The sequence below is a fragment of the Antedon bifida genome, chromosome 5 (genome assembly GCF_963402885.1).
Source record: "Antedon bifida chromosome 5, ecAntBifi1.1, whole genome shotgun sequence".
NCBI classification, from domain to species: domain Eukaryota; kingdom Metazoa; phylum Echinodermata; class Crinoidea; order Comatulida; family Antedonidae; genus Antedon; species Antedon bifida.
Window position 1 is genome coordinate 23,031,452 of NC_136230.1, and position 13,658 is coordinate 23,045,109.

General features: G+C 34.5%; 2 protein-coding genes across 3 annotated transcripts in view; one reads left to right on the forward strand and one right to left on the reverse strand.

Annotated features, from left to right (window-relative positions):
• The window catches only part of LOC144842045 (serine/threonine-protein kinase 25-like), a 38,196-nt gene extending 31,713 nt beyond the window's left edge, over positions 1 to 6,483 (reverse strand). Inside the window, exon 1 of one of the 2 annotated variants that reach the window (XM_078698388.1) lies at positions 6,377 to 6,483. The gene's annotated coding sequence lies outside the window, so the exon portion shown is untranslated. Of the gene's footprint in view, positions 1 to 5,924; positions 5,946 to 6,376 lie in introns of those variants that run through there. The other variant, XM_078698389.1, reaches the window with a different exon arrangement.
• Positions 6,484 to 11,720: 5,237 nt separating this feature from the next.
• The window catches only part of LOC144842038 (DNA polymerase alpha catalytic subunit-like), a 45,975-nt gene continuing 44,037 nt past the window's right edge, over positions 11,721 to 13,658 (forward strand). The window contains exon 1 of the mRNA XM_078698378.1: positions 11,721 to 11,757. Within this exon, the coding sequence (XP_078554504.1) occupies positions 11,736 to 11,757 (22 nt within the window). The 5' untranslated portion in view covers positions 11,721 to 11,735. The remainder of the gene's footprint in view (positions 11,758 to 13,658) is intronic.

A 13,658-nucleotide genomic window follows, 5' to 3' on the forward strand; every position in this document is an offset into this window, starting at 1 on the left:
TGGAATAACTACCTGTAGCAACTTCATCTAAAAAAGCTAAGCTACTGATTGTACAACAGAAAAATAATGATATAAACCAATTCCTGCTTGAGTTTAGAAATATAATCCCAATTGTTCAGATATTTGTTTAGCTAGCATTGTGATTCAGAGAAACAGCTAGGATGGACAGTATGAACATTCTTCACTCGCTATCTACAGTTAGTAATATTGAAATACATTATAGTATACTGAAAAGAAACTAATTTTATTGCAAAACAAAATCTTTCAGATTCGGTTCATAAACATTACTTTATGTTTTAAACTAGAAATTCAGAGTTTTGATTGGTATTTCTGTTCTTTATTATTTATGCAAAGTGCCGATTTAGATTATTTTAAACAGATATAATACATTTATTTGTCCACATATTTTTAAATAAGTTTTCTTTTAAATCTTTCTAGTTTGATCCTACAATTGTTTAAAATACTGAAAGCTGTGACAATACAGGGATTGGTGGTCGGCGACACCCCCCCCCCCCCCCCCCAAACCAAGTTGTAAATTACTCGGAAGCATTTAACTATTATTAATCGTAATCGTTTTTTCGCTGTGTTTTTTTATCTACTCGACTCGACGGCGAATATTATAAATAAATACGGTGAACCACAATGAACTAGTAGGCTTAGGCCAACCTCTAAAAATAAAACGTCCAGTCGATCCAGAAACGATGCCGACAACAAAAGATTGTTAACATTCTAAGTATAGTATCGGAACGTCCATCGCGTGCACAGACAAAGATCGTGTACCTAGATTTTGTGTCACATGACTTGAAACGCGATATTCTCTCTGAATTAACTGTTCCCACCACACCACCACACGTAGCACATGTTTTTTTTCACTCAAAATTAATTATGGTCTGGGTTAGCTAGCTACAGAATACTAGGGCCATTTTCTTTACACAGTGACATGTCGTAATAATTGAATAGGTCTAGGCCTATGTTAAATCTTGACATGGAATATATTGATTTTGCATATATTTTTTTTATGTTTACGTCGGCATATTTATAATTCGCAAAGGTAGGATTAAATAATTTAGCGTAAGCCTAGGCCGCCGAAACTAGACTCTACTCCGATGTCGATTCAGCGCACGATGTCGTCTCGTCCGGCTAAATTAGGCTAACCACCAAAATGTGTCGTCTCCACCTAGGCCGATTTTAATTAGTGAATAGTACAATTTTTTTGTTAATTTGCATTGTCCATGCGTTTTCTAAAGGTGATGACAATGTTGTTATAAACCCTACGAACCACCCTACGATCGACGCGTTGATAATTATAATAACAATACATCATAGTAGTAAGTTACGAACAATAGGCTACAATCTACATGCGTAAATATAGTGGTGGTCGGCGTCATGAAAATGGTGGTCGGAAATTCCGAGTGGTGGACGGGGCCGTCCATCGCCGACCACCGTGGTGACATCCCTGACAATAGAATTTCAGTATTTCACATTTTCCTTAGTAGGAATTCAACATCGTGTAGCCGGTTTAAAGCTGAAACGGCCGCTGAATGAAAACAAAAACGCCCATTGAAACACAATAATAGAGCGCCACACATATACTTGCTTGATACTTGCTTGATGTTATGGGTCGGTTAGAAAGCTAATATAGCTTATATGACCCTTCCTGTCTTCTTTTGACCACATATCATACCTTGAATATACCTTGAACCGTAGGACTTTGAGAACTTAGCTCATTTGTCCCTCCATTGTCATCAATGACTCAGTAACATATGGGCGAAACTTGAGATGGTGGTCAGACCATAACTTTGCAATGCCGGTTTTGAACTTGTTAATCATTGGTTCCGTCACAATATGGTTTGGTAGCGAGTTCCAATCATTTATAACTCTAACTGCATATGCTCTTTTTCTAATGTTTTTATTAGTTATCCGCTTGGTATACCAAGCGGATAACTCCTTGTAATTGTATGAGATCAATATTTTTTGGTTATCCGCAACTTAGTTGCAGGATAACCCATGTGATTGTAAATATCTTTTTTTTTCATCATCTTTGTTCTTCTTTCTTTCCCGGAATTTTGTTGCACGCATATCTCTCACCCTTGTCAACATAAGATTGTATAACTTTGTCATAAGATTGATCTGTAGCTGTAGATGTGCAGGAAACTTCGTTATATGACGTTAGAGTCGCGTAGCGTAAGTTACGCGCGATTTTATGAATTTCAATGTTTGGTCATAGATTATAAACCAAAAGTCATTTTGTATTGACACTTGGTGAAAATTTAAGTCATATCAAGGGCAAACTTTCTATGGATTAAAAATGGCATGTTTTACAAGAAGTTACGCGCGCACGCGCATTTAAAGTTTCAAAATGCGAAAAAATAATTTCTAATCAACTTTCTGCGCTGATCATGACATTTTAAGCATGTCAAAAATTCCCGCGCGCGCGAAAAATTTTACGCGTAAGGTGCGCACGGAGCATGAAAATCATGTGTTTTTTCTTGAATTGTGATTTTCTAGCCTTTCCTAGTCATTTAAAAAAAGATTGACATCATTTCAAATTAAAATGACGTCATACGAACACGTTGATTTATACCATTTGCGCGCGTTTTAGTTGCAAAAGTGACAAAATATTGTCAACATTTTGCCTATTTTTAATCTATTATAGCTCCTCAGGATCATCCACGACCCCCAATTTTTTTAATTTAATATGTAAGCAGATATGTTGTAGATATAAATTCATGCAGAATCTTTACCACTCGGATGTTATGACGTCATCGTATGGCCACACGAATGTAAAATATAGATTTTTTTACTCTTTCGTTATTGCTCATCACATTAAATAGAGCGCATCTCGCTTATACTTATTCCATTTCCTCAGATATTTTAATACTGTCTACGTCAATCAACTATCTTTCGCATGAATTAAAAATATTTTAATTTTTATGACGTCATCGTGCCTAAAAATGTAAATAACGTGGGTCACCTATTTTCATCTTTACAGTAAATTTCAATCTGTTATAGCTCGTCAGAATAAAAAGTGATAATCATGATTAAAATGTTTTCTGGAAGCTATTGGATTGTAGATACGAATTCATGTAAATATTTTGCCAATCAGATGTTGTGACGTCATCATATGGCCAGTTGAATTCAAAAAGTCACATTTACATCTCTTGCGTAAAAGTTCATTGCGTTTAAACGAGAGCGGATCTCACTTTTACGTGCCCAAAATTTTTCAAATTTGTATCAATGTAATTAATTAGATAATTATCTTCTAAAATTGTTATTTTATATGTCAATTTGATGACGTAATCGTGTTAATAATTGGATTTAAAAGATGGGTCTCGTAATTTCGTCTATGCTACACTGTATATAACATATACAGTGTATTCTGTAAATACTGTAATATGCTGTATGCTACATATTAGGTACAATTCAGCACTTTAAACATATTTATTTCATGTCATAGGATGGCATAATAATTGTCGAGGTTCATAGTTTAAAGTATGTGCATGTTGCGTTTGCGCGGATAACCCGAACTCGTCAAAGTGACGAGTTCAAATCTAGTTTTCTGTATTATTCTTCTTTCCTTCCTTCCTTTTTGTGAGTCGTGTTCCTCTAAAATGTGTAAACATAACATTTCATAACTTTGACAACATATGGGCATTTACGTGAAGTTGTGCACCTCCTATTTTTGAATGACGTCATAGTTGCGCAACGTGACTTATGCGCAATTTTATGAATTTCAATGATTGATCATAGATTAAAAACCAAAAGTCATTTAGTATTGACACTTTGACAAAATTTAAGTCATATCAGGGGCAAACTTTCTACGGATTAAAAATGGCATGTTTGACAAGAAGTTACGCGCGCACGCGCATTTAAAATTTCAAAATGCGCAAAATTAATTTCTAATCAACTTTTTACGCGTTTCTTGTCATTTTGAGCATGTCAAAAATTCCCACGGGCGCGCAATTTTTTATGCGCGCGGTGCGCACATAGCGTTAAAAACATATTTTTTTCTCTTGAATTATATTTTTCAAGCCTTTCCCAGTGATTTTGAAAACAATTTAGACCTTTTCCAGTTTAAATAACGCCATACGAACACGTTGAATTAGACAATTCGTGCGCGTTTTTTATGAAAAAGCTTAAAAAATCGTCAAAATTATGTCTTTTTTTAAACAGTCATAGTTTCTAAAGTAAACCGTTAACCGTTTATTTTTATTACAAAATCTAGAAGTTGATGAGTTGTAGATATCGGATCATGCATCAATAAGGCTAAAAAAACATTGTGACGTCATCGTATGGCCACACGAATGTAAAATATAGGATTTTTGTCTCTTTCGTTATTGCTCATCACATTCAATGGAGCGCATCGCGCTTATCTGTATTCCTTTTTCTCCTACATTTATATATTGTGTAGGTCAATCAACTTTCTTTAGCACGAGATAAAAATATTTTAATTTTTATGACGTCATCATGCCTAAAAATTTTAATTACGTGGGTCATTAATTTCATCTTTACAGTAAATTTTAATCTGTAATAGCTCGTAAGAATAAAATGTGATAATCACGATTAAAACGTTTTCTGGAAGCTATTGGATTGTAGATACGAATTCATGTAAACATTTTGCCAATCGGATGTTGTGACGTCATCATATGGCCAGTTGAATAAAAAAAATCGTATTTTCATATTTTGCGTAATAGTTCATCACATTTAAAAGGGTGCGCATCTATATTTTACGTATTCAAATTTCTTCTACACGTTAATATGTTGTTCCTGAGATAATTTCCTTCTGAAATTGCTATCTAAGTGTTTCATTTTGATACCGTCGCCATGTTAAAAAATGGAATAAATGGCGGGTCCCGTAATTTCACCTATTCTACACTGTATGTAATATGTATACAGCTTATACTGTTTGCATGTATATACTATATGACACAAAATTCAGCACTAACAGCATGTCATATTCTTCAGTTCTTGTCATAATGCCATAATCTTTATCTGTGTGCAATATTCCAACGTATGACGTGCACGTGGCGTTTGTCGTGGTGCGGATAACTAACTCGTCAAAGTGACGAGTTTCATGTCTAGTTATATTTGGATTTCGATACCTTAAAAACATTCCCCCTGGTTTGCTGGTATTTAGATCTTTGAAATAATTTTCCCGCCTCGATATTATCAAATTTATGAAAGATTTTAAAAGTTTGAATTAAATCCATCCTTTTCTTTCTAAAGGATATCATGTGCTACAAACAAACTCAACATTGATAATGATTTAATAATTGTCTTACTTGTTTTTCGTCCGTCTCCGTATTGTCAACATAATTAGTGTGCTTTCAAATCGTGAGAGTAAATGAAAGGGGACATTAATTCTATACAAAATAATATTAATAAACTGCGCATTATCGCGACTGTATTTGGTCGATTTAACGCTTGGTCTGATACAACAAGACAGAGCTAAATTTATGACGTCAAACTTTTAAACAATTAAAAATTATTTATTCTTAAAAAAATTGGTATCTTTCACCTTACGCTGCACTGCAAGTGTATTGACATTCAAATGTTAATGCACTTGTCAATTGTATGACCCACTATACGACCCCCGGGAGAGGTGCGTCATTTGTCCGATGTGCGTCATACCTTTGAATACCATGACACACCCGTGCGTCAAAAATGTGACTTACCTTTTTAGGTGACCATGACGCACCCATTTTGACGCACTGTGACCATGTTGTTTATGATATGGTGGGTGGTAAAGTGACGGACATTGACACACCTTGTTCATTGATGTGACGTACCTTCTAGGTTTTTTGACGCACCCCTGCGTCAGTAATTATATGTAAATGACGCACCCATGACGCACCTCTCCCGGGGGTCATATAGTGGGTCATACAATTGATAAGTGCATAACATTAACAAAAAATATTACGTACAAATGTTTAATAATTTTATGGTTGCAGCCGTTTCAGTCGGTGGTTGTTTCGGTCACACACACCTAGGCTAGGCTTTATCTAGGCTAGGAATTGAATTCAAAATACAAATTTTAAAATAAAATCTGCAATTTCTGTGTGTTGTATTTATGTACTCTACTACTCTAGCTAGGGCTTAGGCCTAACTAGATGAACGATGGAGAGATGTCAAAAGCAACTCCTAGACAGACACTGCCTAGGCTAGGCTATCATCTAAGACCACAGGTGCCGACGACCGGAGGAGAGAGGAAGGAGAGAGGAGCAGCTCCATCACGAAGTTCCAACCACCAAGTCAAGTACAACAAACGATACAAAAAACCAAACACGATTTACGGGCCTGGTTTTTGCGATAAACATAACACTCCTGTTTACTACCTACTTTCATTATAATTATTATTGAAATATGGTATACATACTTGGTAAAACGCTGCCTGTTGTTAGAAGAAGAGATATTCCACAGATGGTCAATATTATAGTTAATTTTACCGTGTTAGCTTCCTGATTACATACAATCGAACGCCGCCATTTTCCTTTCAGGGGTGATCGACCCTGGCCTCAACAACAGAGGGTGTGGTACATAAAAATCGTGCTTAATCAACCGTATAATGTAAACAATTGAATATGAATATTATAGGCCTATATTTTTATGTAGGGCGTAAAAACCTGCTAGCGATACTATAGGCCTATTTGCTCATGGAAAGGCCGAGTTTGAAGAGAGTATACAGTAACAGAATCCGTCAATTACATTAAAAAATAAACATAAGCCTAGACATTTTTTTAATGTTCGTATATTTATACGTCTAAAATTGTCACTTAATTAGTTAACTATAATAAATTGGCCCTATACTATAGGCTGGTCTAAGTAGTAGGTAATGAATTAATAAATAATATTTTTTTTATATAATTATTTTATTAAAAACTTTATTATTGATATTAATAACGGTCGTTATCATAGCGCAGCACAACGAAGAATCATTATTAATTACGCGGGATAGCATGATAGGGGATTCCCCAAGTAATATCATTATGCATTTGATGTACCGCCGTCGGCTTTAATTTATAACAACTAATTGTTAATTAATTAATAATATGCAATTAATATTTATACCCAATGTCTTTTGAGATAAGATCAATTTTTTTTGTCTGAAAAGGGAAGTAAAATTAGGCCCTTACCGTTGTTTTAGTTTTCCTGAATAGCAATTGGTCAGCATCTTAAAAATACATACCTACAAAATACGTAGATGCTAGTCGGGCATTAACTATTATATAATTAAAAATAAATAAAATAGATTGAGGACAGGCATAAATTACAATCTGCATTTGTTACCTTTGTTTATTATCGATACAGAAATACAGTATACAGTTCGCCGCAGAAAAATATGTGTTAATTTATATAATTTAATTTTAATTACAAGACATTTAATTTAATGCATTTATTATCTGTATTCACACTGAATGACATTATATTTGCTAAAGCATGATTTTCTCAACTAGCAAAATTGTTAAGTACTGTAGATAGGCCTTTTAAGCCGACAAAAAATCCAAACTTAGATTAATTGAACAAACTCAACTTTTTAGAATTATCCATTCAAAGAAAAAGAATAATCAATTTCTGGCTTGAAATTTCCTTGAGTTCCCTTTTGGATGGGAAAATAAATAAATAAATGAACATGCGTAGAATATATGAAACAACATTAAATGATGAACATCCGAAAAAAACAACTAAACTCTCCACAGTTGTTGAACTTGTTATATAAATGGTTTGTTCCAACAAACTTTGACCTTTTGTATTCGCGCGCAATTCGAGAAAACATGATCGGTGGCGACGAAATGGAAACAGCAACAGAAGAACCTTCTTCTCAAGTATCTGAAAGTCAAGGAGGTAAAATATAAGTTATCATACAGTATGAATAATTCCAATAATAATGCATTATTAGTATCATGGCCTAGCCTAAGCTATGTCTAACAGCAGAGATTGTCACCGTCATGTAGGCTAGGAAGGAGGCTAGCTAGCGCTGGTCACGGCGGTGGTACTGCTGCTGGTAGGTAGCAGCCAGCAGGGCAGGAGGGTTGCCTAGATGGTAGGCGTAGGAGGCCTCACTTACTCTAGGCCTATGTGAAGAGGCTTAGTTGGCTGGCCGGCCTAGTAGCCTATACCTGCTTCTACGAAGGTATGCCTAATTAATACTAGCCTATATCTAGCTATCTAGGCTAGGCCTAGTTGCTTCACAAATTATTCTAGTAGGCTAGTCTTTTTCAGTTTGGTGACAACAAACAACAGCAGATGTTGATGAAAATAATTTATAAAATCAGGATTCAGTCACAACAATAAAATAAATAAAATCAATCAATCTTTTATTAATTATGCTAGGAGATTTAATAATATTTGTTTTCTTTTTTCCTAGATTCTCTTGCAGCTCGACGATCAAGAAGATCAAATCCTAAAGGAAAAAGTGGACGCCTTGCAGCATTAGAACAATTGAAGCGAATCAAGAAAGGAGAAAAAATAAAATATGAGGTTTATGTTTATGATATTTTTAATAAATCAAATCGAAAATTTCAAAGTAGAATTGATAAATCAAGAATTTGAATTAAAAACTAAGAATACTCCAATACCCTTTTCACATCTGCAAAATGTAACAACTTGTAACCAGGTTTGCATAGTGTGAAATGTCTGGAGAAAAACACACCAACAAGAGAAATGTAAATGACACACCTTTCCCGGGGGCCGTAAAGTCGTTCATACAATTGTTGTATTTTATTGTATATCATGCCTACTTACCTGGTTTGTGTCATTTTTTTTATCAGGTTGAAGAAATACAGAATGTGTATGATGTTGTCGATGAAAATGAATATTCTGATGTTGTAAGAAACCGCCAGGATGACGACTGGATTGTTGATGATAGTATGATAATAAATATTTTATTTCAATTTACTTGAGAGGTTTTACAGGCCCATCATCAGTTAAATAATAGACCATGTAAAAAGAATGGTATATGTCCAACACCAGATTTTTAGTGGTATTATATTTTTCCAAGAATCTGACTACAATTTGCTTTTCCTCCTTTTTCCCTCAGCCACTCCTGCAGCACACCCTCTATCAACTTCCAACTGTGCTTTACTTAAATTATTCTTGAGCTTGAGTTAATGCTATTTAACTAGCATGTTCATCATCATCATAGTACCTTGCCTGTAGTATTGACCACCATGCCTCTGGAGTGCTACTACTCTTAAAAACTACACAAATGATCCAGCTTGAAAATGTCACTCCTTTGCCTACACCAACTCCTTGTCAACTGTGGCTTCGTGATTGATTTGCTTGATTACCTATCACAGGATCCTTTCCAGGATTGTAATCCTATTTTCCGTGAGTTGATAGGATGATCAATCGTGCCATGATTGATCAAATTACTTGCGGTTTGGGCTTGTGTTGTGTACAAGTGGCAACCAAGCTTTACTGACACCCTGTTTCCATCCTGTTATTTACCTAGTTGGATGGTTTGTAAATTAAAAAAAAGAAAGTTGCCTAATGTTTTCTCAAAGATCTATATTTTTAACATCTTTTGTTTAACGCACAGATGGAGCAGGTTATGTGGAAGATGGACGTGAAATATTTGATGATGACTTGCTTGGAGATGAAGATGATGTTACTGCAGGTATTAAGGTTTTGATAATTTTATAATAATTTAACATGAAACATAATGCCAAGCATTTAACAATAACAAAACAATAAATGAAGAAGATTAATAAGTGAAGGCTTCTTGTATTTATTTATGTGAAAGAAACAAAGAACAAAAATATAGCTGTGCTGATTGTAACATAATATAATTAAATATTTAATATATAATATTTTATTTCTGTATATTTGTATAGGGCCATTTGATCCAATGATCATGGCTCTGTGGCCTTAGATTTTACCTTTTTCAACTACATGCTTCTCCCCTAAGGGTCACGTCAGTGCTACCAATTCTAGCACTGTCTCTCCACGACAGTGGCTGTGTGAGCTAGTACTCCGGGGTAACCCCCTATTGGTCTCAAAAGATCTAGATTTATTAAAGTGCACTTCTGTACACTGGACCTACAGTTTATAGTACATATCTGAGAAAACTCGTTCTACGACCAGAACCAGGGATCGAGTGAGCCTCGAACCCTTGTCATAAGGCTATGGATTACGGTTCCACTGTCTTAACCGCTCCGCAACTCACTCTCAGATTTGTCCTAATTTGCCTTAAAGACCTAAAATTGTTATGCAATGTTATACATTTTTAAGTTTTAATTCTATTATAACAAAAAATGAATTTTCATATCATTTTTTAGAGAATAAAAATAAGAAAAAGAAGTTTACCTCCAAATCAGTAAGTTTTTTTTATATTGTGACAATATATTTGGCCAATGTCTTTATCATTTTAACAACATGATTATATAGCAGTATATTTTCCATTTGATTTTGAAGAAGGAAGAGTGTGGCATATGCGGAATTTCATTCCGAATAAACATCTATAGCCTTTTGGAATGGTAATGTCTAAAGCTTAAACGTAGCATACCTGTTCTAATTTCTGGATGTGGACCATAGCAATAATCTATGATGATCCTTCCTTTTCATAATATTTTGTACCTTCAGCTCACTCTTTCAGGCTGTCTTATTCCATAGGATATATGCTGTAAGTGTTGTATTTTATAATCAACATATTATTTTGTGGTTTTCCTTTAGAATGTCAAGAAGGCTGTTAGTGTGAAACCTGCCAATAACATCATGTCAATGTTTGCCGCTGCTGGAGCGAAGAGCAAAAAATCTGACAAAGATGCTAAGATTGGAAATGATGACCTCTTAGATGAAATTATGAATGACCTTGGAAAATCAGTATGTGAAATGAATTATTTTTTTATTGAATTTTGACAGATCAAAGAATTTTCCAACAAAGCTCCAAAAGTTCTTTCAACCAACCTAAAGTTTTTTCAGCAGGCTTAATATTCTTCCATTAAGTCTAGAGTTCTTTAAATTGTCTCTAGCCCAGCTTATACTACTTTAAACAAGCCTAAATTCTTCCATGAGATTTAAGATTCTTCCAACTAGCCTAAAAGTCATCTCAACCTAAGTTCTATAACTTAGCCTAAAGTTCTCCACTCAAGCTAATGTTCCTTCACCAAGACTAAATGAATTCCATCTAGCCTACAGTGCTTCCAAACAGTGCTGTAGTCCAGTGGTAAACTTACAATGGCTGAAACTATAACATTTTGATTGGTTAATTGATTTTCAATTATTTTCTTCAGGCTGGTGATATTGCTGTCAAACCATTGTCAATGAAACGCAAAGTTCGAAGGTTAGGTTTTTAAAAATATTTTTTTCATTCGTATAAGAAAAATAATATTGTTCTTTTAAAAAATGTTGTTCTTTAAAATATTTGAATTATTTGTGATTCAATAATATATTACGGGAATTGGTATTGATAGTTTTAAATAAAGATTATAAAAGAAGATAGTTTATAAAACAATTTGTGTAATAGTTTTTTTTTCTTTTCTATTTCCAGTCATGGTAATACACCACGCAACAACACACCTCGAAATCCATTTAGCAATAAAACTCCTAAAAAACCAAATACCCCAATGATGCGGCCTCGTCAAATGGTGCAGGAATTGGCGCCCCCAAAGAAATTAATGAGCACTTTCAATAAAGATTATTCCAGTCAAAAGCCGGCTAAGAAACCAAGATTAACTGAACATGTAGTTGAAGTAAAAGAGGAAATGGAGAATGTGGTGGAGGATGCAGAGATTGTCATGAACAATGATGAGGAGGAAGGTTAGTGGGGATGAATAACTTGCTACCGTATATGACCGAGTATAATCCCATGTTCGATGAGTATAGTCCCATCTAATTCAGACTAAATTCAGACAAAATACTCTGGTAAATTCATTGTTGATATAGTCTGAGTATAATCTGACCCTAATTTTCAACCAATTTTGTAACAGGCCCACTGGGGCTATACTCGATCATACTGTATGCAGTAATTTTTTTTACAATTGGACCTTTCCTAAGCAGACGTCCTCTGACCCAGAAAATGTGTCTGTTTACGAGAGGTATGTCCGCAGAGGGCTACAATTATTGCCACATCTATGATTAAAGATGTATTGTCCCTTGAAACACAAAAAATTAAGGTCAAAATATTCTAAATTTAAATTGGCCATATCAAAGTAATATTAAAGTCGAAAATTTGAGCCAAAAAAAAACAAGATTACGTAATTAACAGGTAAATTAATTTGATTACATTTCGTCTGGAAAATCATTGCTAGCAAAGTAAAGATTTCAAACCATGAGTATGCATTATGTATGATGCTAATTAGGATTGTTTACAACTTGTCACGGTTGAGAAGGTGTTTTCACACAGATCGCAAAAAAGTTTTATGATTATGCATACAGAGTAGCCAAACAAGCGCGTTGCATTATGAGATATGTTTTGATCGAAAACTTTGACTGGAAGTCAAAGTTAGTTTTTGAACAAAAAAACGTCTTTTTCAGTTTCAGTTAAATGATTTTTTTTTTCGACTAATTTTTGGTGAAAGTTAAGTAGTGACGCGAGACGAATCTTGAAGAAAACACGAAAACTATAGCTAGCAGAATGCTAAGTTATAACTGCAGTTGGTAACTTTGATGTAGGATCAATTATTCATTTAGGTGAGTTTTTGTTTCGCTAACAGGAGAGGCCGAATTTGCTGCTACTGTAGTCTACTACTAGTACTGGCAGTCTCGAGTAGCCTTACTGCTGCCTCCTGTTTCTAGAAGTAGAGTGTAGTAGGCCTAAGCAGTACACTGCTAGCTAGGGCTAGACCACCACCACCAGGAGAGATGTATTTTTGTTTTATAATTTTTTGTTTCCATCATGATGAATTGGTTTAATTTTTTTAAGATTTCAACTATCTATTCTGCAGAGAAAATTACCAAATAAATCTAAATATTGTTTTGGATGCTTACTGTAGAGTGCACTGCCTAAACTCAAGATCATTACTTTAGAGTTATGATATCATAATTGGCGTATGCTACGTCGAAAATAAATTCCAGTATTCTGTGGTATTAAAGTAATAGGTTTAAAGAAAAACGCTATTATATGTCGACCATAGAAAAGATATTTTGCATGGTAAACAATCGAGCGAGCTAGGAGGTCAGGACGTCCAAAGGCATGGGTTGAATGAGATAAAAATATTAATTTGACAACCTAGAGTATATCATTGACGTTTGGCGATCCATCATTGCATTTTCGAGGAGTCGTCAGACATGGCTGACATATATCGATATATTTTACCAAGAAGTTTACCGTGCCTCATTTATGTCATGTAATGCTCCAAATCCTTAAATCTGGTATATTGCATACAATTATTTTAAAATATCCTTTTAATTGGCTTCTTAATATACTGTATAGGTATAGTTGAAATCACCAGAACGTATGTTGAAACAAGTGCTTTCGTTAAACAGGATACTTGCCGTACCCTATGTAACTAAGTTGTTGGTGGGACAATGTTAACTTTTATGACTTCTAATACCCTGTTTGGAAGTACGTACAGAAATTAGTAATCCTTTTGACTAATCACATTGAGAAACAATGCCGTTTTGATAGTTTTTTAAAACACACCAGTTTACAGCTGTAATTATAGACATGTCAAGGAGAATCAAGGAGAGTTAAAATCTTGAATACTGTAAGGTTAATA